This window comes from Pelophylax lessonae (assembly GCF_965119305.1).
Source record: "Pelophylax lessonae genome assembly, chromosome: 12".
Lineage (NCBI taxonomy): Eukaryota > Metazoa > Chordata > Amphibia > Anura > Ranidae > Pelophylax > Pelophylax lessonae.
In genome coordinates, this window is record NC_138779.1 from 98,694,528 (window position 1) to 98,720,484 (window position 25,957).

The following is a 25,957-nucleotide window of genomic DNA, read 5'->3' on the forward strand; positions in this document are numbered from 1 at the left end:
TACTGCAGACCGAGAAAGTTACTCAATGACTTAACCATAAACATACTAGAACCCTAGTTGGATGGATCCATGGCACGTAGATAACTCTTAAACTGTGGGATGGATATCTGCAATAGAGCAATTAGGGAACGAAGAAAAAAAAAAAAAAAAAAAGAACTGGGAGGGGGGGGGGGAGGAAAAGGAGGGGGAGGGGGAGTAGGTCAAAAGCATCTATACCATAACATTATCATACTACCCAGAAGTGTTATACATGAAGTTAACCACAGACGAGGTGCTGGCCACCTCTTTAGGTAGTGAATCCAGAAAGTCCTGCCAGGTGTCCGAGAAGCGGGTTGCTGAGGAGGGGAGGTTGAAATCCGTATTGAGCTGGTCTTTGACCATGAGACTCAAGAGGTCACGGTGGACTTGCGTTACAGAAGGGCCCACCGCGGAGATCCAATTGGCGAGTATGACTCTCCGGGCTATCAACAAACAAATGAGCACCCATCTCCGCGGGTGTGGGGGTGGACGGACAGTCCATACCTGAAGCTGTTTGTCCCAGTGTCCGAATATGAGAAGGAGGGGGTCCTTCGGCAGTTGTAACAGCGTTACCCGTTTGATGAATGCTAACACCTGATCCCAGAAAGTAGCTATGATAGAGCACGACCATAACCTGTGATGGAGGTTTGGGCGGGTGGTTTTGCATTGAGGGCATAGGCCCGTGAGAGGATCATTTGCTTTAGAAGTAAACGGGATATACGCCCTATGAAGAATTTTCAACTGCGTTTCTCTCCAAGTCTCGTTAGGAGTCAAGCGTAGCGTACGATTATACCCCTGGAATATCTTAGTGACAATGTCCTCCAGTGTGAAGTCCTTGGCCCAGTTTGTCGCTGAGGAGCCAGCGAAGTGATAGGATGTTAGTTTTTGAAAGGGTTTGTAAATGTCGGAGATGCTGTAAATCCCTGAGTCGAAAAGAGGGTCCAATAACGGGTCCACAAGTCCAGCGTTTGCAGAGGCACCTGAGGAGCGAAGGAAGCTTAGGCACTGCAGGATTGGAAAAACATGAGAGGCAGGCAAATTATAGGTATCCAAGATGTCACGTACAACCCGTGGTTTTCCCGTGGCGGGGTCACAGAGGTCTGAGAATTTCAATAGGCCCGACCTTTGCCACACATTGAAGTATTCCGAGTGCAGGCCTGGTATAAAGGCCGGGTTGTCCTTTATGGGCAAATATTTGGACATAGATGAAGGGAGTTTCAGACGTTTCCTAGATTCTCTCCATGCGATCACCGTATCTCGCAAGAGGATGTTATGCTGCAACTTTGGGGGCATAGTTTTCCATTTAGCATGCAACAATGCAACCAGTGAGTAGGGGGCAGACATGTGCGTTTCCAAGACATAGTTGGAGTAATGGGAGGAGCCAGAGAGCCAGTCCAAAGATACTCGGAGGAGACAAGACAGATTGTATAACCTGATATCGGGGAGGCCAATACCCCCCTTGCTCCTGGGCAGACATCATTTTTTGAAAGAAATTCGAGGCCGTTTACCGCGCCATATAAAATTAGAGATAGCTCGATTCAGCAGTTTAATGTCGTTGTGTTTAAGCAATAACGGGAGCGTTTGCAGAGGGTATAACAACCGTGCAAAGCTAACCATCTTTACAAGGTGGCATCTCCCCAGGAGCGAGAGAGGCAGATCCATCCAACCATCTAACTCACGAGAGATCCTCTGAAATAGCGGGGGATAGTTTAAGGTATAGATGGAGGAAGGGAGCCTACCTATCCTGATTCCTAAATACGTGATATGTGAAGTAGCTATAGTGAAGGGAGAGGAGGCTGCCCAGGTGGGATTGGACGTGGTACCTAATGTGAGGATTTCACTTTTAGCATAGTTTATCCACAAACCGGAACACAGTTTAAATTTATCGAAGATGGAGATAATGGTGCGCATATCAGCTGAGGGGTTACTAGTAAAAATCAAAACGTCATCTGCAAACAATGATATGCGTAATTCCCTAGAGCCAAGTGGAATACCGTGGAGTGGCGCTTTTTCTAGTAAGAATCTGGATAAAGGCTCCAGAGCCAAATTGAAGAGCAACGGAGACAAGGGGCAGCCCTGTCTCGTGCCCTTAAACAGGCGGAACTCGTCGGTGAGGGACCCGGCTACCCACAACCTGGCCGCCGGAGAGGCATACATAGCTTTGACAACACGAGTGAATGGACCCGAGAAACCAAAGGAAGACATAACCATAGAGAGCCAGTCAAAGCCCACATTGTCGAAGGCCTTCTCCGCGTCCAGGGTGATGATAGCCAGGTCCGCCCCCGAGGAAACCCTGGCCTGGTCCAAGGCCAGAAGCACCTTTCGGAGATTTGAGGCCGCTGACCGCCCCTTGGTAAAGCCGGATTGAGCCGGGTGAATTAGGGATGGCATAATCAGAGCAAGTCGGGATGCTAGAAGTTTGGATAGAACCTTCACGTCCAAATTTAACAGGGAAATCGGCCTGTAGGAACCAGGTTCCAGGGGGTCTTTCCCTTTCTTTGCCAGCAGCTTGATTATGGCCTGGCTGCCCGTGGGGGGATACGAGCCACCCAACATGATGGCCGAATATACCTCCAGCAGAGTGGGTCCTATGATCTCCCAAGCGGTCTTGTAGAATTCGCCTGTGAGGCCATCCGGGTCCGGGGCTTTATTGGGAGCGAGTTGTTTTACAATGTCCCGGATCTCCTCGAGAGACACCGGTAAATTCAAGGCATCTAGTTGCGTAGGAGAAAGGTTAGGTAGGGAGACATTGTCCAGGAAGAAACGCGCCTGTTCAACGTCGAAGGGGTCTGGAGAGTACAGGGATGCATAGAAGTCTCTCATTGTCCGTTTAACGTCAGAAGGGGTAGACACAGTTTTGCCCGACGGGGTTCGGAGTGATGCAATGTGTGTAGGAGTGTAGGGCGCCCCGCACAACCTCGCCAGTAATTTACCTGCCTTGTTCCCAAATTTATGTAGCGTGGCAGAGAAGCGTGCACTTTTAATACCTTCCAACTTGTCCGCCCAAGTGTCAAAGGCCTGCTTGGCTAGGGACCACTCTTGTCGGTTAGCGGGAGAGTCCGCGGACAACAGCTGTCGTTGAGCCAGGCGGAGACGTTCACTGGCCTGAAGGTAGCTTTTGGATGCGTTTTTCCGATATGCCGAGGCGTATGATATAATTTTGCCACGCAGAAAAGCCTTGCCCGCCTCCCAAAACAAATTGGGTTGAGAGGTGTGCAGGGCATTTGCCTCCGAGTACTCCGCCCAAGCCCCAGCTAGGTAGGTCTGAAAGTCCGCATCGTTGCTCAAATACCCCGGGAATCTCCACAAACTAGTATCCGCCTGCTTGCCGGGGGGGTCTAAGATCAAGGATACAGGGGCATGGTCAGAAATTAAAATTTCATGGATCTCTGGGTCCTCAATTCTCCTTAGGGCATTGGCCGAGACAAAGAAATAGTCTATCCTAGTAAACACATTGTGAGGGTGCGAATAAAAGGTATATTCCCTGTCAGCAGGGTGTTGTAGTCGCCACACATCTGTGAGGTGGAGGGATTCTACTAACAGAGCTAGAGGACTAGAGGTGGACACATCAGAATTATTTGTTCTAGGTTTGGACCGAGACTTATCCAGTAGGGGGTCCATAAGGGAGTTAAAATCACCGCCTATGACGTGTGGGACCTGAGGGTAGGTAAGCAAGTGAGAGGACAGTTCTTTATAAAAGGACTGGTCCGGGGTGTTGGGAGCATAAACATTTGTCAGTAGTATTTCGCTGTCATTGATCTTCATATGCGCTGAGACAAATCTACCGCTAGTGTCGGTGGAGAGGGAAATGATATTACAGGAAAGACGCTTGTGGATCAGGATCAGGACTCCGGCCTTCCTGCCCAGAGCCGCCGATCCCACCACCGTACCCACCCACAGCTTTTTCATCCGGAAAAAGTCCTCTGAGGACAAATGGGACTCCTGTAGTAATGCTATGTCTGCTTTGAGCCTCTTGAGATGTCTCAATACCTTCATCCTTTTAATTGGGGACCGTAAGCCCCTGACATTCCATGACAAAATCCTCATGGAGGGTCTGATAGATGATGGTATGGAGCATGACAATACATCCGCTTATAGATGTAGACGGCAGGAATGGGTGCGTATACTACCAAATATGTTATGGACATGCGTCTAACACTCATTGAACACAGATACCCCAGGGGAGCTGATTCCAACCGTGGAACCGAGGAGGCTGAAGGGGAATTGGGGGGGACAGACATGGGTAAAGAGAACAGGGGGAGAACAACGAAATGCAGAAAGGCATCTGGAAAAAAATACATCATGGACTTCACTTTTTTCCGAATGCTGTAACTGTGTAAGGCGACAAGTCCCTTGGTACGGACGTCAGCAGGTCTGTGAACAAAACCAACCCAAATCACCTCTATATTAAAAAAAAAGAGGGAAAATAAATAGAGGGGGGTAAGGAACCCTGAACCCCTATTCGCCATAATCGAGGGGAGCGCCCGGGTCCTCCACAGTGACAGCATATAACAGTATTATAACTCATCAGCCGTAACAGGAAAGTTTATAGGATTATAACCTAAGTGTATAGCACAGAAAAAACTAAACAAAACAATGCAGAGAAAAAAACGGGTCAGAGGTAGCTACCTCCAATGCCCGCAACTTTCCAGTGGCAACCTGAAATATGCAACAGCAACGTGGATGAGAAGATACATTACGTGTCCACAGGGTCTCCTAGGAGGAGGTAATAATTACTAGTGGCGGTCCATGGCGAGTCAGCGATGTGGAAGAAATCGCCCTCCGCTAACTGCCTCAGAATATTTTTGCCGTTTGGGAGATTCTTTTCGCGGGGTCCTTGGGATCAGGGAGCGCTGGGCTGAGGACGACTTGTTGTGCATGGGGTCAGACCCATCCGTACGGAGTGATCTTATAAAGCCTTCCGCCTCCGAGGGGTCCTGGAATGACAGTTGTTCACCTGAAGGTGCCCGTAGCCTAAGGATAGCTGGGTATGCCAACGTGAATTTGATCTGGGATTGGTGCAGTTGTGAGCATACTGCCTGGAAAGCCTTTCGTCTCTTGGCCACCTCAACGGAGTAGTCCGCGAAAATCAGGACTTTTATACCGTCAATCTGGAAAGATTTGGATTGCCTGAATTTCTGGAGGATCGCCGATCGGCGTAGTTCAGGTACTTGGCTATGATCGGGCGCGGGGAGGAACGTTCTGAAGAGTGTATCCCCATACGGTGGGCGCGTTCGACCACGCAGATTCCTTTCAGTCCCAGAGCCTCCGGAATCCTCTTGGAGCACAGGTCAGGGATCGCAGAGGGTGGCACAGTCTCTGGTATCCCAATAAAGCGGAGGTTACTCCTTCGCGCTCTGTTTTCCAAATCGTCCACTTTTTGGAGCAAGAATTGGTTTGTCTTTTCCTGTGCCTGCTCAAATCCATGAGAGCTGTATATTTCCTCCTCCACACTTGCCACACGCTGTTCCACTTCTTGCAGCCTGTGTGTATGTTCGGTGAGCTGCTTTTTAAAGTCCTGCATGCCCGCCGCCACTGCCGTTTGCACAGCCGCTGTTATGGTGGGGGACAGTAGTGCCACCACAGTCTGCGCTATACGATCCGACTGGGGGTCACCCAGGGTGGGCACCGTGGGAGCCGCAGAAGCAGCCGTGTCCATGCGGGAGGCGTCCGCCTCATCCGCAGTGAAGGCCGAGACCGGGGCCTCGATTTGCGGCGGACCCGGCGGATTGCGCGGGCCGCCTTTCTCCAGAAATTTATCCATGCCGGGTATTGGATGGCACCGGGGGATCGCCCGGGGGTGTACGGAGCTGTGGGGGGCCCGAGGGAAGTGGGTTAGCCGGTATTTAAGCCGTTTTATCGTCCGATCGCGGGAGCCGGCGTGGATGGCGACTACTACATTCGGCGCCGGAACCGGAAGTTGAACAATGTTTTCTAGTGTTAAAGCAGAACTACAATGCATCTGAGCACCAAAAAAGCGATTTCATTCATTTTTAATATTTAAAGCAAACTACCCCACCCATCTATGTCTCCATGCTTTATTGTGTTAAAAAAAGACCGCAAGGACAGATAATTTGTTTCCTGGAATCCATCTGCCCTGAGCTCAGTCATGTAGAAAGGAGGGTGTGCTTCGCTGAGAAAACCCCTATCCCCCTAAGATTTTTGGAACATATAACATTTGCCTAGGTCTGGAGACCAGGAAGTAACTGAAGAATTGTAAAACAAAATGAAAAAAAAAAAAAAAAAAAAGACAGGATTTTTCCTACAGCTTACCTGTAAAATCCTTTTCTTGGAGTACATCATGGGACACAGAGCAGGTAATGATGACTATCTGGGTTATACGCTAACTTTAGGTGAATGAACACTGGCAACCAATAGACAGGAAGTTCCTCCCATACAGGAAGAACCTGAGTTTTTGAAGCAAGCTATGAATATCCCCGAAAAAGAGGGGAGGGACCTCTGTGTCCAGTGAGGTACTCCAAGAAAAGGATTTTACAGGTAAGCTGTAGGAAAAATCCTATTTTCTTTATCGTACATCACTGGGCACAGAGCATGTAATAATGACTATCTGGGATGTCCTAAAGCAATGCTCTTGAGCGAAGGGGGGACACATAATCCCATAACTGCCCCTGGGCAAAGAACAATAGGAACTTATAATGCTGCTTGCAACACGCTAATGCCAAACTGAGCCCCTTCTCGGGTCTAACATCCACTTCATAAAACCTTGTGAATGTATGAACTGAAGACCAAGTAGCAGCTTTGCAAATCTGAGCCATAGATACTTGATGCACAGCCCAAGAAGCACTCACCCTCCTGGTAGAATGCACTTAAAAGGCGGAATCTTGCCCTTTAAGCCATAAGCTTGAACAATGACTTGACAAATTCACCTAGAGCTAGTGGAAGTAGTTGAAGTCATCTGCACCAAGACTCTGGTCCGGCCACATCTGGAGTATGCTGTCCAGTTCTGGGCACCGGTCCTCAGGAAGGATGTGCTGGAACTGGAGAAAGTCCAGAGAAGGGCAACAAAAATAATTAGGGGAATGGAGGACATCGGCTATGAGGAAAGACTACAAGCACTGAACCTATTCTCTCTGGAGAAGAGACGCTTGAGGGGGGATATGATATCAATGTACAAATACTGTACTGGTGACCCTAGCATAAGGAACAAACTATTTAGAGTAAGGGAATACAATAAGACACGTGGCCACTTACTAAAACTAGAGGAAAGGCGGTTTAACCTTAAAGTGCGTAAGGGGTTCTTCACTGTAAGAGCGGTAAGGATGTGGAATTCTCTTCCGCAAGCAGTCGTATCAGCGGGGAGCATTGATAGTTTCAAAAAACTATTGGATGGACACCTTAAAGACCACAACATACAGGGGTATACAATGTACGGTTAAAAGCAAACACACACACATAGGTTGAACTGGATGGACTTGTGTCTTTTTTCAGCCTCACTAACTATGTAACTATGTAATCCGTAGTACTAGGAAAGGCCAAACGTCAAATAGACTTTAACTGCATGAACCACATCTAGTGAATGCAACAATATTTCCTCTGAAGCATGAGGATTTGGAAAAAAGGAAGGCAGAACTATATTCTGGTTTAGGTAAAAACCGGATGCTACTTTAGGCAAAAAGGATGGATGAGGCCGAAAGACCACTTCATTCTGATGAAGGATTAAAAATGACTCTCTACAGGAAAGAGCCGCTAACTCCGAGACCCTCATGGTGGAGGTTATAGCAACCAAAATGACCAATTTCCTGACCAATAATACCAAGGGAATTTGCCTGATGGGATCTGAGGCAGCCCTTTGAACCTAAGGACACAGGTGTGGCTTAATTGGCGGAACCAAGCAAATCACACCTTGCATAAATGTACGCATCAAAGAGTGCGTCACTATGGGTCTCTGGAAAAAAAAACGACAAGGCTGAGACTTGACCTTTAATGGTCCCTAATGCCAATTTTAGGAGCACCCCCTACCTGAAGAAAAGCAAGAATTCTACCAATGATATCCTTAAGCGGATGCCATTTTTTTGGATTCACACCAAGAAATTTAGGATTTCCAAACTCTATAATAGATTGTCCTAGAGACGGGTTTTCTGGCATTATTCAATGTAGCCAAAACCAAGCCTGAGATCCCCCGATCCTTCAAGATTCTGGTTTCAATAGCCAGGCCATCAAATTCAGCGACCATAAAGCAGGATGGAATATGGGACCTTGGGAGAGCAGATCTGGAAGACATGGAAGCAACCATGGCTCCCCCACGGCTAACCCTTACAACCTCTGCGAACCAAGGCCTCCTGGGCCATGCAGGAGCCACCAGGATCACCAGCTTCCCTTCCAACTGAATTCTGCTCAACAAATGTGGCAGAAGTTGGATCGGAGAAAATGCATACATCAGGCTCAGGGGTCACCAAGGCATCCGTTCCGATAGCGATCGGATCCATGATTCTGGAGACAAAAAATTGTCTAGCTTGTTGTTGAACCTGGATTCCAATAGATCTACGTTGGAGGTACCCCAATGTTGACAGATCTGCTGGCGACTTAGAAAGTCAGCCTGCCAATTGTCCACACCCAGGATGAATACGGCTAACAAACATGGAACATACCTCTTTGCCCATGTCAGTATGTGGTTCACCTCTTTCTGAACCAATTGGTTCCTGGTGCCCCCCCAATGGTTGATATAAGACACCAGGTTTGTACTGTCGGACTGAATACTGACAGGACACCACCGCAACCTAGTTGTCCAATGACATAGCCAAACGGGCTAACCTGGTTCTCAAGATGTTGATGGGCAAGAGTCTCTCTACACCGAGACCAAGTCCCCTGGACAGAAAGACCCTCCAAGACAGCCCCCCTGGCTTCTTTGACCTGTGTTTGCCCTTCCACTGCTCCTTACTGTCAAGACCAGTTATAGATGGGGGAGGTGACCACTTTTTCTATTTTTGGAAGCCTGGTCCATAGACCAGCTTTTTAGCCACACCATGCGCCTAATAGAAATCCCCAAAGCAGACATTCTACCAGTGGAGCCGCATCACATATATACAGAAGGGCTTGGTCCACTTGATCCATCAGCTCTATCAGGCCCGGTGAGAGCTGCTCTGTTTCCAAGTCACATTTCAGCAACTTTGCCCATTCTGTGATGGTCTGACACCAGAGTGATCACAAAGACTGGTTTTAGTATTGAGCCTGCTAACACATGCAAATGGCGGGACAGAGACTCAATCCGTCTATCCATGTGGTCTGTAATACCGGGCACTCTTCCACTGGGACCACAGTAGACTTGTTTAGTCTGGAAACTGGATGATCCACCTTCTGTGGCATGGTCCACCTAGTGGAACCGCATCCGCAAAGAGGTAGCGCCTTTTAAAGCACTTAGGTACCAATAACCTTTGTTTGATGCGTCCCCACTGTTCAGTGACAATGTTTTCAAAAAGTTCTGGACAGGGAAAAACCTTGCCCAACTTCTGGGATTTAAGGGCGCCAAAAGACACCCGAGTCCCTGACACTGTAGAATGATCTGCCATTTCTAAGGTTTCCCACACCAACACACTAAGTGCCTCCAACAGAGTGCTTTCCCGTGCGGCAGCTGACGAGGATATATCCTCCTCACCGTCAGAATACAATGACGCAGATCCACCAGGATAGTATGCATCCAAAGCAGCCACATCTACCTCAGAATCTGAGGATACTAGAGAGGCAGAGGAAAGCATAGGGCGCTTTCTGCTGGTGGCATTTTTCAAAACTAAATCCACTTTTGGCACCAGGTTTTCCAAAACTGCTGTAAAAGCAGACAGGGGCTGCGACCTGGAGAGTCCCGCAACCGCACTGAGGGGGTCAGTAGGTGAGATTTGGTCTTGAGACTCCATAATCACTCAACACAAAAAAAAGCAGTGTCACTTTAAGAAAAGTTGCAAAAAATGTGATCCGCGCCGCTGCGCCAGCGGTACCACAAGTCCCAGCACTAACACAGCCTGCAGCAGGGTGAGTGAGGAATACCTACAGGGACCCCAGGAACATACCACCAAAACGGACTAGAGGCTACAGGAACGTTCTATGCGGAGATGAGGAACGATCTGACACAGGAACAGATAAAAACCTGAGTCATGCCTAGAGCCACCCTAGCTTCTCCCTTGCTGTCCAGCGATCGTGGACTCCAAGAAATTAGCCGCCACATGCATCCTATGGAGAACTACCAACACATAGCTGCCCATGCATTCCAATGAGAAACTTTTACATTGATGCAGTTTCCAGGACCCCCCCCCCCCCCCATGGAGGGTCATCAGACAGTCCAGAAGGGGACCCCACCAGGACAAAACCCCCCTCCCCCAATACATCCGCCCCCCCAGAGGTAGAAGCCTGCTTGGGGGGGGGGGACAGGCCTAAGGGGGGCCTGGTATCACAGAGAGGCCAGGGGAACCGAGGGATACTGGAGGATCCGACTTTTCCAGGGAGGGGGCCCACGTTCCCCCCTCGAGACCACCAGAGAAATGGGGGGGCGAGGGACACTTCCTTACCATACCAGGGCATCAGGTGGGCATCATTCCAAACAGACCACCTCTCCACCCGGGGTGGGGGTGCTGACGGCCAGGGGGTACGCTGCAACTCGGGGCATCCCAGGTCATGTGCGTCCAGGCGAGATGTTTCACTCGTGGGCCAGCCCCCGTACACCAGGGCTCTGTTGTGGCAAGGCCTAGTGCTGGACTATAACCTGCTCACACTCGCTGGGCAGGCTGGGGGATCTAGTATATCCAGTCTAACACCCAGCCGGCTGTTGCTTGTAGTTCTCTCAGGAACTAAAACAAAGTCTTAAAAAGAGGTTTCCACAAAAAAAAAAAAAAAAAAAAAAACTGAGACCGAAGTCCAAGCAGGGAACTAGGTCCCAATCCTAAATTAGGCAGAAACAAACTGAAGGCTATAGCAGAGTGTGAGGGTCTATGCCTGCAGGGACTGCCCCATAGGCGTGGTAAAGCTTTTTCCTGGCTAGCGTCCTACTCCTGTAGGGGGCAGCATAACCCAATGGTCAAGAAGAATACGGCGCTGCTTCTGTCAATGAACGATAGAGTAAGACCACTCTTTGAGAAATCTTTTTCACTAGATAGTATTCAATTCAGCAAAGATTTTGGAAGGAGCAAAAATCCTTTCGGGAGTGGCCCAATCATCATAGATTGCACATTCTTCCTGTTTATGAACATAAAAGTTTTTGCAGGTGTTTGTACATAAAAGGATGTGTAAAGACAGAGAAGAATCAAACTGGACAATGCAAAGACTTTTGCAGATGGCAACAGTGAATTTTTTCACATCATCATGTTGCTCGACACTCCTGCTTCAATATAGTGGCAACCCAGGGGAGAGAAATCTTCTGCAGCTTCCTCCAATACTGCCTCAAGGTCCTCCTTATTTCCCTTCTGTGTCTGCCAATTTAGGGCGGGCAGATTAGGATCTGACTCGGGAGTAAGAGAAGGGGGCATGGCACTTTTGAGCCCTGGGCAAAAAGGGTTGTTTTAGTTCCTTGTCTAACGAATTGTGCCACAGATGCAGAAAATTCTGCATTTGTCAAATATTCTACTTGTGGCGTGCCTGAAACAGATTGTGATTTGTGAAGATTTTCTTTTATACCGAATGATTACTACTTAATACTCTGTACCCAGGGCTAATTACATGCTCGAATGCATAAAAAGTCTGACATGCATCCTTCTATGCACGTCTGCGCCGCTCAGAGTGTGCACATATCTTTAGTTGCAGTCCTATAGAGTAGTGGTGTAGTATTTTACATAGATTTCTACTTATCCCTCATACCACTATTGTGTAAGTTGAGGACTGCTCGCCATTTATAGGGCTATTTACCGCTTACTACATCCAATGATAGCTACTTTGGGATAATTATATGGAGTGACTTGTGGATGAGATATCTTCTTCTACATCTATTGGGTAGAACTATCTTCATTGGATCCCGGCATATCTCTATAAGTAGAAACAATCTATGTGAAATACTACACCACTATGCTATAGGACTGGAACTAAAGATGTGTATGCACTGAGAGGTGCAGACATGCATAAAAGTATACATGTCAGACTTTTAGAAGAACATGGCGCACCAGCCTAGCGCATTATCCTCAGTGGGCTTTTAATAACATAAGTTAAGTTTAAAATCAGCTACTCACAAACATGCATAATAATCCAGCATATCAATTCCATAGAGCAGCATCTTTTTAAAAGTCCAATCTCTCGTGAAGTCTTCGAGGCCGTGCCTCTTCCTCAGAGCCTAAAAAGATGCTGCTCTATGTAATGCATATGCTGGATTATTACGCATGTTTGTGAGTAGCTGATTTTAAACTTATGTTATTAAAAGCCCGCTGAGGATAATGCGCTAGGCTGGTGCACCCTTTTCTTTGTTTTTATTTGCAGTGTTTTGTTGACCACCCCGGTCGTAGAGGGCAGCAAAGCCTAGCCATAGTAGATGCCAAGTGTGAGTTCCGGGATAGAGGCAGCCTGAAGACCTAGTTCTGAGTGCAGGAGCAGGGTGCTCAGCATCACTATTTTCGTTTCTGGAGTTTTAGAAGAAAATACCTGAAACAGAGCTAGAATCATGTGTGAAGATTAATGTTCTAGCTGGCTCCTGCTCCGCTGAAAGAAGTGCAACATTTCTCTGAAATTGAGTGTTGTGTAGGCTTTCAGCAGAGCAAATGTTCGCCTGAGTGTTTACTGTGGCTCCATTTTGCCTGTTCTCCACCAGATATATGTGTGGGTAGTCTTCTGCAGGGTGTCCATAAAGTAGGGTGAGGAATACAGGATAAGTGTGTCCAGGAGAATGTAGCCAACAGGGTATAGACCCTCTTGTAGTGAATCTTGGGAGGTAAAAGGGTGGGAGGAAGCGTCTGAGTAACCTATAAGAACTCTAGATGGAAAGTGTGGTAAACTGTGCCACCTATGGTGTCACACATGGTCATCCACCTGGAACTAAGCTCTGAATGGTTACGTTTTTTTTAAGCCCAAAATTTCAAAAACGTTTACACCATTAAGGATACAATTCAATTCACCCTGTTTTTTTTTTTAAAGTAATGGTCAATAGAATACAGGTTGAGCCGGTCTTACATCTCCAAGACACTGGACAGACTATAAAGTCCAAGGTTCACCCGTCATGGTGGGCATATCCCAAAAGGGTCTACAGGGACTGGATTCTATAGGGAGGCACCACAGCCCTAGACCTGTATAGCACACTGCGGCTGACTACACATGATGCATTAGGAGAAAGTGTAATCGTCCATGAAAAATCCAGTGCCTGAAGCAACATTACCAGCCATCCCCACAGCGTGGGGTTCAGGAACAGCTTTAAAGGTGTAACCAAGGTTGTGGCAATCCAAATGCAGTTCTTCTATTTGTGGCATTAGAAGGAAGTGAGGAGTTGAAGTAATCGAAGGTGAAAATAATAAAGTAAAAGAATTTTAATAGGTGGTTCAGCGTACAGTGATTTCTATGTAAAGGAGAAGTCTTCCAACATTTTAGGAGTCGGACACCTTAAAAAAAAAAAACACAACTGAGGACTCAAGGAACGGGGAGAGGATGTGCCCTGGAAAGCTTTGCCACCATTTAGTCAACTGAAGGTATGAGCATTATTATAACTCATGGTCTAGGAATACTATGCTTGTATCCAGTGCTTTAAGTTTAAGATAAGGTTTTTCCTAGAGATGCACTTTACTTTCTGTGCTGTAACCATTTAATCGCTGTACTTTTGCATTATATTACAAATGGACCAACAAATGCACTGCAGCAATTGCAGCAGTGCGAGCAGCTCCATATCAGGCATTAACACCCATCATGCCAAGACTTTCCAAGACATATCAAACACGCACTGCCCAAATAATAGATGAATAAAATTATATACTTACATTATCATCTTTTGAGGGATGGATCATTTCAATTAATCTTTGAACTATTTTTTCTTCATTAAGCCACTGTATAAATAGGAAAATTTAAAGAGCTTAAATAATCGGTTTCCTCAAAGTGTACTCTATGTAAATCCTGACAATTAACCTAATTACTTCCTTTCTATCTGTCAAATATGCTACTGAAAAGGTTTTGTAATACACATATAATAACAATTCTTTCCTCTTGTTGTGGAGAGGAGGACAGATTCTGTAGGCAACTAGGCAGGGTTAACATGACTTCTTTAAATCAGTTAAGAGACGGCACCATACTGTCAGCCACAACAAATGGTGATGAGTTATGCCTGTATATGCTCTGACACCTCTGAAACAAGCAATTTCCATAATTCTAGAAATGAACGATTTAGGTCTTGCTCACACAGGGTGATTACATCCGTGCCCTATGCGGGTCCATGTTTTACCAGCACAGGGAAGCACAGGTGTCGCATGCATCTTCATGCCAGCAGTCCCATTGTTGTCCAATGGAATGCAATTGCATGCATGGACACAGTCGTTGCTCTCAGTGTGTCATCCATGCAGGTGCAAGGCCCTGCATGCACCCTGGGTTCATGGACAAGCACCCACAGCTTAACAGAAGTTATATTAGGACACAGTGGATGGGTCCGTACAGCCACAGTGTCACAACAGACATGAATGGGACTGCCCACATGGGAATATACAGAACACCTGCGCATACTTATGAGACTAAACATGGCCCTAAAAGCGGAACAGATGTGATCACTCTGTGTGAACAAGGCTTTATTATTAAGCATAAAACATAACAAATAGTACCCACTGGGGCAATCATATACCAGTGTAGTTGTGCACCAACTTAAAGCAGAATTAAACCTCTCCTTCAGTGCTGCACTGTCAATGCTCCAGTCGGTCACAGATGCTTCCATCTTCCCCCAGTCTTCCTTTCGACTCCTCGGCTGCTGGATTGCATAGACTGCGACAAAGCCACTCCTGCATATGCGCATGGGAATCACATCATCCCAGCACAGAACCGTGAGGTAAAGGTATGCTGAAATGTGCTTAAGCGGGTCAGTGTACACAACGTGCTGACAGGCAGTGAGAGATAAAAATCCTACCCCTCAATGGTTAAATTTTAAGGTTTGATTTCACCTTAAATGAGCTGCAGAAGAATAGAAGCCTGCTGCAGCATCATTTAAAGGCATCGCTACATAATTTGTCAGAGCATTTTCAGGGAAAAGGAACATTTTTGTGTGCTCAGATATTTTGCAGCCTTGTTTAGGCTTTCTGTGTACATTTGGAGCTTTAGAGTCAGTTCACACTAGCGCGACTTGTCAGGCGACTTGTCAGCCTGACAAGTCGCGCACCCTCGCGGTCCATTGACTGCTACAGGACCCGTTCTAATAGGAGCGACACAAGTCGCTCCGACTTAGAAAAAGGGTCCTGTACTACTTTGGGGCGACCTCGGAGCGACTTGCATAGACTTCCATTATGTGAAGTCCCTGCAAGTCGCTCCGAAGTCGTGGTGCAATGTAATGCACAAGTCGCCCCCGAAGTAGTAAGGAGTCGTGTTGCCTCAGTGTGAACCGGCTCTTTATATAGCAACAAAAATAAAAACAAATATACCACCATGGGTTAATTCCCAGAGGGAATGAGGTAGCAAGATGAAACCAGGAATACTTTGATATATGTAAAGAGGTCTCATCCTGCTTACTTATTTATTCCAATTTTTCAGTTACTATTAATCGGCTTAATTTCCCTTGGTGTTTATCTACACACTGTGCCAAATTTTGATTCTATATAACCCATATTATATATGTAGGAGTCGCACTACACACATCTACAAACATTTCACAATGTAACTGTTGCGTTACTACAATGTTATTATGCCATGTCATTTCTCTTGTTGAGGTATTACACTGACAAATTGCAGTGGTCTTTATCTTTAGGCTTTTCATCGGCAAGACATATTTGACTTTCCCACATGCTTCTAATTTCACTCCATAATGGAATGTGTGTTTAATTTTCATATGTGATTACTGCATGTGTGTATAACAACTGTAGCGGCATTAAATTGATATTAAAGACTTTAAAAAAAAAAAAAACACGGGGTATTCTTACCTGCTCTGTGCAATGATTTTGCACAGATTGGTCCCTGATCTCTTCTTTGGTGGTCCCCCGTCGGAGTTCTCCACACTTTCACTGTTCCAAGTGCTGCCAAAGCAAGCTATGTGCTATGGGGGGCACTCATTGTTTGCACGCTCTTGAGCCAGTTAAGCCACGCCTCCCACTCCCTCCTTACAGTCTTTACCTGAAAGCAGCAGGAGCCTATGGTAATGCATTGGGGTAAAAAAAAAAAAAAAAAAAAACACCTAGACTTGTCCACAATTGCTCAAAATACTGATGCTCAAAAAACGTGCCTATTGAGTTAATGCGAGTTGTTCACTGAGTTTAAAGCACGTTAAAGGTGCGTTTAAAATACTTCTCAAATGCACTATGAGCATTTGACCCGCATTAGACCCTGTTCACACTGGTACTAACAGAAGGAGTTTACTCCTAGTAAAGCAGCCTGCAATTGATAACATGGACAACACATAGTGCTGTTCACAATATCAAAAAATACAAAGTGTTTGCTTTACGACACGTTGCTGCGCTTTGGAAATTAAGCTTCAGGAGGAGTTTGGAAGAAGTTGAAGCATCTCAGCTTGTGCAGCGCATTTGTTGAGAGTTTGTGCTGCATTTGGCCTTGTTCACAACAGCCAAATAAAACCCCTGGCATCTAGGATGCATTTTTAACATGCCTTTAATGCACATCAAATGCACTGAGGACTCATTGTTATACAAAGCGCTGCAATCTATGGATGCAACTTCTAAACCTTCTTTCATACACCATTGGGAGCAAGATTTGAATACACAACTTTCTGATATCCAGATCTCCAAAATACTGCAACTTGCTCATACCTCATCCATCTCCTCTAAAGTGGCTGAAACAAACTACAAACTGTTAACCAGGTGGCATCATACCCCTGCCAAGTTGCGCTAGATGTTCCCTAGCTGCTCCACCCTCTGCTGGAGAGGTTGCAGGGGTATAGTTACTCATGCCCACTTATCAGGCCATACTGGTCTGCTGTTTTACAGATAATTGAGGATGTTCAGGGATACCCTATTAAGAGGGACCCATGGTAAGTATTATTTCACTGCACAGAGAAACCAACAGGCCCAAATCTTCGCTTCATTACCCCGCACCTGTTGGAACACTGCCAAATCCCTTATCCCCAGATACTGGAAGAGCCCAGTCATCCCTTCAATAAGTCTATGGCTCCAAACTGTTAACCATTTATATTACATGGAGGATATGACTCTAGAATACAGAAATCAATGTAAAAAAAGTGTACAAGATATGGGCCTGCTGGATCTCCTTTACTCATTTTCCATCGTATACTGGTTCATCCTCTCTCTAACAGATTACTAGAAGCCAGAGGAGCTGGGTGCCCCCCCCCTCTTTTCCAGCTCTATTTTTTCCCCCCTACTCTCTTACTCCTCTCTCCCTCTATCACTCCTTATCCTTTTTTGTTTTTGTAATTTTAATGACCGATTGCTTTGAAATTGTATTTTACATGTTTGTCAGGGTTGTCCTGACTGACTTTCCACATGTCACTTCATTACCTATATTAGTCCAACATGCTGTATTTGATGGTGGTCTCGTTTCATGGATGCCTGACTTGATTTCGACAACTCACTGTTTTATTGCCGTTATCGGTATGTTTTATATTTTTCTCAATAAAAACGTATTGAGCAAAAAAAAAAAAAAAAATGCATGGAGGGTTTAGGGGAGCATGTCCTTTAAAGTCCAATGTGTCCAATACCCTGAAGGTACAAGCCAAAAGCCTATAACCCAGGGTCTAAGAATACTTGGCCTGTGTACTGTACAATTAACTTGAAATGTCAGGAAATGTAAAGGACAAAACTTGAAAATAGGATTTAACAAGCAGAAATAATATAACTTTCCTTTTAAAGCTCACTTACATTGAAGACATCCTGCCTCAGCTGAGGTTGCTCGACACATGTCAAAAGCCGTAATAGCAGATCCATGATTGCAGATGTACCAATATGCCGAAGCAGTAAGTTCACAAAGTTATCTTTCTTTCGAAGAAAGGCAACAATCTGTAAAACACAAAGCAATTGATCATAAAACATTTAATGTGCAAGAGTTCATCAGCTATTGTAGAAAGGGGAAGACAAATGTTTGCTTTGCTAAATAGAGGTTCTACTAAAGGGAATTGTGCAGTCAGAATGACCATTTTTTACTTACTATATGAAGAAACACTTCATCTTCACTATAAACCATATTTCCTACATCCTAAAACTGCACCTATAGAAAGTGGAGGGTTCAGTACTGGTATTTAACGTTTTCCACAGCACAATTTCTAAAAATCCCACTTGCTACACTTCGTGTGATTTCCAGACAGTGCATCTTCCATTAGAAGAATGGTACCGCATGCATAATGCATCGTACATTTGTTTTAATGCATATAACTGCAACATTCCAATCCTTTGTTTAACCCGGAGAAAAAACACTTGTGCAAAATTTATCAAGACTGCATCACCATTCCAACAAATGAAAAACCTTAGGAAAATTAGGAGCAGAAGTAGAAATTGTCAATATAACAGGACTTCACAAGGGCCTTTCTAGGAAAAGAAAAACATTTGTCTTACTTTATTAAGCAGCAACAAACTGGCTCTGTGTGAGGAATGGACTTTACTCATGCAATGTACCTTCCAGTGTCTAGCTTATAAATCAGAAAATTTAAAAAAATTACCTGTTCTGTCTTGCGGTTAATAAGTATTCCCATCACTTTGCTGAAGAAGCTGGCTAGCAAAGGATTCAAGTCTTCATCGTTCTGCAGAAAGCTGTACAACTGCTTCAGTAAAGACTCGTCTTCCCCTAATGCATCATTAACCTGCGATACGTCTGCTGTCAGTATCTCACATGACACACTGGCATACCTAATATTGGAAAAGAAAGAAAATCTAATGTTTAAAGCATAAAAAAAAAAAAAAAAAACACACGCACAACAAAATAATATATTATAGTAATAACCACAACACTACACTTCTTGGAGGAAATGTTGATAAAGGAGGGGAAGAGGAATAGTAATATTTAAAGTACATGTAAATATTTGATAACATTTTGTGCATCAAGGAACAAGTATGGTCAAAGTTTAACACTTTCAAATGAGTATTATGAACAGGAACATTTCAAATCAAGTTTAGCCCTCAGCTAAAAGGCCTTCTTGGCCAGAAGTCTTGCTGTATACGCTCAGGGGAGAAGATGAAGTATGCAATAATGGTTACCAATCAAGTTTCTTATGCCTAATGGACCTACCTTCTCCTATAAATGGTAAATAGTATTACTATGCAAGCCTTGGGAAATGTACGGACCACATTATACATCAATTAAAGGATAAGTTCACCTTATACCCATATTTAAGGTGAATGATTAGACAACAAGCTGCAAAGCATGCAGGGAATCCAGGAAGTTGTTTACCCACTTACTGACTGCTGTAAGTATTAAAAATGTCCCGTCAACAAGTGGTTATTACAAGATCTTGGTACTTACTTTTTTTTTTACAGCCAGCAAATCAGCTGCTTTAGAGGGTAGGGGAGACATTGGGGGTCTACAAAGAGTAAAATAAAATAATAACCCCCGATAGAAAATGGTAAATCAGATGGCAAGCAGAAAGGCAGCAGTCACAAAATAAAAGATGATTTTTCAAGAATCTTTAATTGAATTGCCATAAAAATTCACTGCTCAAAAAGATTAAAAGGAACACCTTTTAGTCAGTCAAAGTATAGCATCAAGTCACTTAACTGACCAGATCCATATACCGTGAGTTTAAGTAGCAGAGGGGGTAATTATTCAGTATCAGCTTCTTTGGTTTTAATGAAATTAACAGGTGCACTAGATGGGCAACAATGAGACAACCTCCAAAACAGAAATGTTTTTTTTAGGTTGAGGCCACTGACATTTTCTTTCCCTACTCATCTTTTCGGACTGTTTCACTAGTTTTGCATTTGGCTAGGGTCAGTGTCACTACTGGTAGCATGAGGTGCTACCTGGACCCTACAGAGGTTGCAGAGGCAGTCCAACTTCTCCAGGGTGGCACATCAGTATGTGCCATTGCCAGAAGGTTTGCTGTCTCCCAGCAGAGCCTCAAGAGCATGGAGGAGATTCCAGAAGACAGTTACACTAGGAGAGCTACACAGGGCCGTAGAAGATCTTTAACCCATCAACAAAACCGGTATCTGCTCCTTTGTGCAAGGAGGAACAGGAACAGGATGAGCACTGCCAGAGCCCTACAAAACGACCTTCATCAGGCCGCTGGTGTGAATGTATCTGACCAAACAATCAAAAACAGACTTCATGGAGGGTGGCCTGAGGGCCCAACATCCTCTAGTGGGCCCGGTGCTCATTGCCCGGCACCGTGGAGCTTGATCGGCATTTGCCATTGAGCACCAGATTTGGCAGGTCTGCCACTGGTACCCTGTGCTTTTCACAGAACGCAAGTTCACATGTGACAGACAAGAAAGGGTCTGGAGAAGCAGTGGAGAATGCTATGCGGCGTGTAACATCGTTCAGCATGACCCATTTGATGGCGGGTCAGTGATGGTCTGGGGAGAAATATCAATGGAGGGATGCACAGACCTCTACAGGCTAGACAGTGGCACCCTGACTGCCCTTCAGTATCGGGGTGAATTCCTTGGACTCATTGCCATACCCTACGCTGGTGTAGTGGGTCCTGGGTTCCTCCTAGTGTACGACATTGCCGGCCTCATGTGGCAAGACTATGTAACCAGTTGCTGGAGGATGAAGGAATTGATACTGATTATTGGCCCCCACGCTCGCCTGACCTAAATCAAATAGAACAACTCCGGAACATTATGTTTCGGTCAATTCGAGGCCGCCAGGTTGTAACTTAGTCTGTTCAGGAGTTCAGTGATTCCCTGGTCCAGATCTGGGAGGAAATAACCCAAGGCACCATCCATTGTCTCATTGGGAGCATGCCTCGATGTTGTCAGGCATGCATACAAGCATGTGGGGGGGGGGCATAAAAACTACTGAGTACCAATTTGAGTTGCTGCAATGAAATTTCAGCAAAATGGACTAGACTGCTGCATTATTTTTTCACTTTAATTTTTGGGGTGTCTTTGAATTCAGCCCTCTGTAGGTTGATAATTTTAATTTCCATCTAACGATCTGTCATCATTTAGTTCCCAACACATTACCCAGTCCATATCAGTATAGATATCCAGCATGATTTTTCCCTATGGAGATCTGATGTGTTTTCAAAGTGTTCCTTTAAATTTGTTTGAGCAGTGTAGTTTGTATTAATAGTACAATGCTAATGTTAAAAAATTAAAGAGGTCTTATAATAATAATCATAATAATAATAATAATGGTATTTTTTTCTCTTCCTATTTTGTTAAAATTTATGTTTTTCTTACCTGTAAAATCAGTTTCTTGAAGGACCAAGGCTAGGTCTTGACCATGGGTTATATGCTGCAAAGTTACTATGATAGCCCATTTAACCCCTTCCACTCCCAGCAATTTTCCATTTTCTAGCAAGCAGAGGAAAATGGCAGGGTAGAGGGGAGGGGATTTTACAGGCAAGTCAAAAGTCCTTTATTAAATAGCACAGTAAAGGACTCTGGCAACACAAGCAATAAAACGGAGCAGTGGGCATTGCAGCAAACAATGCTAACAGGCATAAAACAAGGGAATCAGGTTTCCAACACAATGATCTGTTTGAAGCACCTTACAGCCGAAGCTAGCATCAGCAGACGTCTAAACCTATACCTGGTAAAACTTCACAAATATAGGAACAGAACACCAGGTAGCAGCCATGTAAATCTGAGAAAGGGATTTCAGAATTCAGTGCTGAAAAGCCCAAGGGGGACCGACTGAACGAGTTGAATGAGCTTCAACAGGAAAAGGAGAAGACTTCAAGAAGTAAATCTTTATGATAATCAGCCCAATCCATCTAGAGATGGAGGAAAGGCAAGCAGGCCAGCCCTTGCAAGAGTCCGCAGGCAGGACAAACACAGAATCCAAGATTTAGATGGAAGCAGTGGCTAAGAGATAAACTCACACTGAACATACGACAACTAAACAAATGTAGACAGATCTCTATAATGCAAGTCAAATACTTAGCTGTGCCACCGTGTAGGAATTATATTTAAAAAAAATAAAAACGTTTATTGTATACAAAGCTGTAATGTGAAAAGTAAAATGTTCAATAATAAATCAAATGACACAAAAAAGGTCTCTGCATGTGAAGTCCATCACAACAGTGTTAAAAGTGATCAATCCAAACCATCCAATCTTAATTGCATATAAATTCACCACCAAAATTCCTCAGAATGTGGACCCATGGTGGTCATATGCTCTCCTGACTCTGCACCCAACTAGTCTGGACATTCCTGGCTAACTGAGTCTGCTCCTCAACCTGCAGGAACCCTCTCTTCCTGACCTGCTGCCTTCTACCACTTCCCTTTTTTCGCTCTTCTTGCTCCAGTGTTATTTTTTCTCCACCCCACTTTTTTTTTTTATTGCAAATTCTCTACTTCAGGAATGTGGCCTACACAAGGATGAAATACGTCTTTTGGTCCAAGGCGGAATAAGGTCCACTTCTCAAAAGGCTGCGCAGCTTCTGGTGCTGTCCTGATGATTGATTTAAGCCATGGCCGTGACTTTGTCCAGCTGAATCTGCCCCTGAGACTGGTTAGTCCAGTGCAGCAGAGATGGGTGAGTGGCTCTTAGTTCAACAATGTTGATAGGAAGTCTGGACTCCAGACAGTTTCCATCCCTAGAACACCCACCCAGCTCAACAGGCTGACATCTGACAGGCGAAAGGACTTTCCCGATTCCAGCAAGAGCTGGTCAACCACCAAGTCTAGAGAGATATCTGGCATAGGCATGTGGGCCTGTCCAAAGACTGAGGGAGCTGGTCCCATGCAGCCAGCACAATGATCTGAAGAGATAGAGCGCTGAATTTGTTGTCTAACAGGGGAACCTCTATATAAAGTTAATGAAAGGAAACCACAGGAGGGGTGCTTTGACTCGGATGTCCTCCAGACAAGTTAGCAAACAATTCAAGTAAGTGATCCGGCAACTCCAAATCCGTAGAGAAAATGTATTTGTTACATGAAAAAAAGCATACAAAGCTAACATGTTTCAGCAAATCGCCTTGATCACAGCACAATAATGAAGTGAAATACAGAGTACATATAGTGCAAAAATCTCCACCTACCCAACAAGCAATCAGACAATTGTGCCAATTAAAAATACAAATTGCTTATTTGGTAACCAGGCATAAAGCTGAGAAAGCTTATGGACATGAACACAATATTAAGACAAGATACAAAAAAAGTTCAAAGAAATCAAAACAAAAACCAGTCACCAGTACTTTTATGCAAAATGGGACCACTGTCAGCTTTTTGACGCACAGGGTCAAGACAAGCGCTTAGAGAATCAACACTCATTCCTGGGCACAAAAAACTCCAAGATTAGACACAGGTGATCCAAGCAGTGGGTTGGATGCAACACAGACTTCTGTAAGTTAACCTTCCAAAGCTCTTAAATGTCTGTACCACCCAACGCATATGGAGGGCTAGGGCCAGGGCAAAGAAATCCTTCTAAAGGGGTCGTCCGGATATTTAATAATGTGGATTTCTCTGCAAGCAGAGTAGCGTGAGGATCGGGACAAGCACCTTGAACACCCAAAAAGCCATGGATCGAGGTTGAGGCCAAAAGGGAAGAGCTACAAACTGAAGGAGCTGTTTGCCCACTGTAAATCAAAGGAACTGCTGACAAGGGGAATATTGATGCTAGAAATTCACCCTGTTGCAATTACAGGCCAATTCAATCTAGAACTTTTGGAAACACAAAAAAGTGTTGAGATTTAAGTCTAGAAAGAGGTGATCACCACCATTGAGCTTTAGAACTATAAACAGGTTTGAATAAAAGCCCTGAAAACTGTTCTTCTAAGGGAACTGGAAAACCGTCAAAGAGTGAAATTGCTGCAAGAGTTTGAAGGTCCAGCAATCTTATTGGAGAAGCAGGAAGGTTTAAGGTCAAAAACACAAAAACAGGGGAGGTGGTAGGGAGCAAAATTCCAACTTGTGCCCCTGAGACACCCCCTGTCCCATACTCCTAAATCAAAAATGTCCCAAGTCCAGGCAGCATAAAATGCCAATCAACATTTCCCCACTTGCAAGTGGGGGGGGGGGGGTGGCAACCCTTCATAGTGTGGAGTAACTTGCTGGCTTGCATGTCCAGGACTTACGATGGAACCGAGTAAAAGACTTGGCTTTTGAAAGGGGTCTGGGAAGAGACAAAAAGGAGATCTTCTAAAACTCAGAAGCCTCAGACTTTGCCATGAGTACCTTTGTATTCTTTTTACTAGGTAGGAGAATACTCTTTCTGCCTGTGACTTCCTTGCTAAAAAGGTGTCTAGTGATGCTCTGAAATGTCATTTACCAATGAATGGAATCTTTTCAAAAACAATTCTTGCAAGCTGTCTCCACAGTCTAATTTAGTAGGCAGATAATCCTATGCATCTGTACTTACATGAGAGCCAGGCAACACATTTTGCTGCAGGAAATTCCCTAAATTGTCTACACAGTAGTGCAAGGCTACTGGGTGTAGCTCCAGTTTTTGGAGCACTGAAGGATCCGTCAGGAACAAGTCGGGGCTGTACGCCATGCACATGACCCATTCTGCCAAAGTTTGGCACAAGGCCATAGACACCATTAGTGGTTGCAAGGCAACATTTTACAGAGCGAGAGGCTTTAGGGGGGGGGGGGGGGGGGGGTCCACAAACCATTTTTCCCCCCGCTTGGTCTCTGAAGACAAACAAACATTCTCAGCTGGAACCCAAAAGAAATTGTTGAGACAGGAAATAGCCAGGCACTTTCCACTTCTTGTGGTAGGTCTCCTACATTGGGTACCGCTACTCTTGGGAGGAGTATACACTAAGTGGCAGGCCTTGTACAGAATATGTACTAGTGAGTGAACCAAAAGGGACTTGGTAGGTTTCTTGGACTTTGGAAGAGATCCCATACAGATGACCTTGCTTCCAGCAGGTAGGGACTGATCTTGCTTCAAACAGGAGCACTCCTTATCCACCAGAAACGTTGCAGATTAATTTAGCTTAGGAGAGCTCGAAGACAACTGCCCCTCCTCCCAGTAGTTCTCAGACTCCAAGGATTCAACTTCAAGTTCCTCATCTGGAGGCAATGCTACCGGGATAGGCAAGTAGGACAATGACCCAGAAGGGGGCACCTATCAGAGGCACTTACACCTAGTGAGTCCTGCAGTCTTCATCAGGGCAGTGAATTTCCCTATTTGGTCTTCTATAGAGGCTATAATTCCTCTCTAGTTAAAAAGGAGGAATGCCGAGTACCCAAAGAGATAAGGGGAGACTCTGGGTGTAAAGACTGAGTTTTAAAGACCCAGGTCGAAAACTTAGAGAGGGGCCCTGAAAACTCTCCACATGGCCTGGTGCACAGTGTGGGATAGACAACCCTCTCATCCCAGATACCTTTTGTCTTAGGTCTGCCATGAGCGTGAAAGGTACTCACAACTTTACCAGTGCATAGACTGTTGCTGCGGAGCAGAAGGGTTTCAGTCATTGTGTGTCCCACAACTGAAGGCTGCTGGATAACCTTGTGAAGGCTGAAGCGGAGACCTGGACAATCTGGATTATAGCAGCTGCTGGAGCTGTAGTGTGGTAGCAGAGCAATATGCTCAAGATGGTGCCTGGAATTAGGGGGAGGGCTGAGAACCTCCTACAGACAGAGGCTATGCACACAAAATAGGCCCATGCACATTTGAATGTGTTGCAGGGGCTGTGCTAAAATCTTCCTAGCCTGTGAGGAGTGGCCCATGTACTCCCTGCCACAAAAAAAAACACTTAATGTGGCTAAAACTAGGTGATGGCCTGAAAGTGGTGCCAACCCCCTTGCGACACACAGCTGCT

At 45.2% G+C, this 25,957-nt stretch overlaps 1 protein-coding gene across 2 annotated transcripts in view; it reads right to left on the bottom strand.

Annotated features, from left to right (window-relative positions):
• Window positions 1–25,957, bottom strand: part of PPP6R1 (protein phosphatase 6 regulatory subunit 1) — a 327,149-nt gene that overhangs the window by 194,939 nt on the left and 106,253 nt on the right. For both annotated transcript variants that reach the window (XM_082274358.1, XM_082274359.1), the window contains exons 3-5: window positions 18,737–18,923; window positions 17,943–18,080; window positions 13,908–13,973 (exon numbers count right to left, since the gene is read on the bottom strand). In XM_082274358.1, coding sequence (XP_082130484.1) covers window positions 13,908–13,973; window positions 17,943–18,080; window positions 18,737–18,923 — 391 coding nt within the window. The remainder of the gene's footprint in view (window positions 1–13,907; window positions 13,974–17,942; window positions 18,081–18,736; window positions 18,924–25,957) is intronic.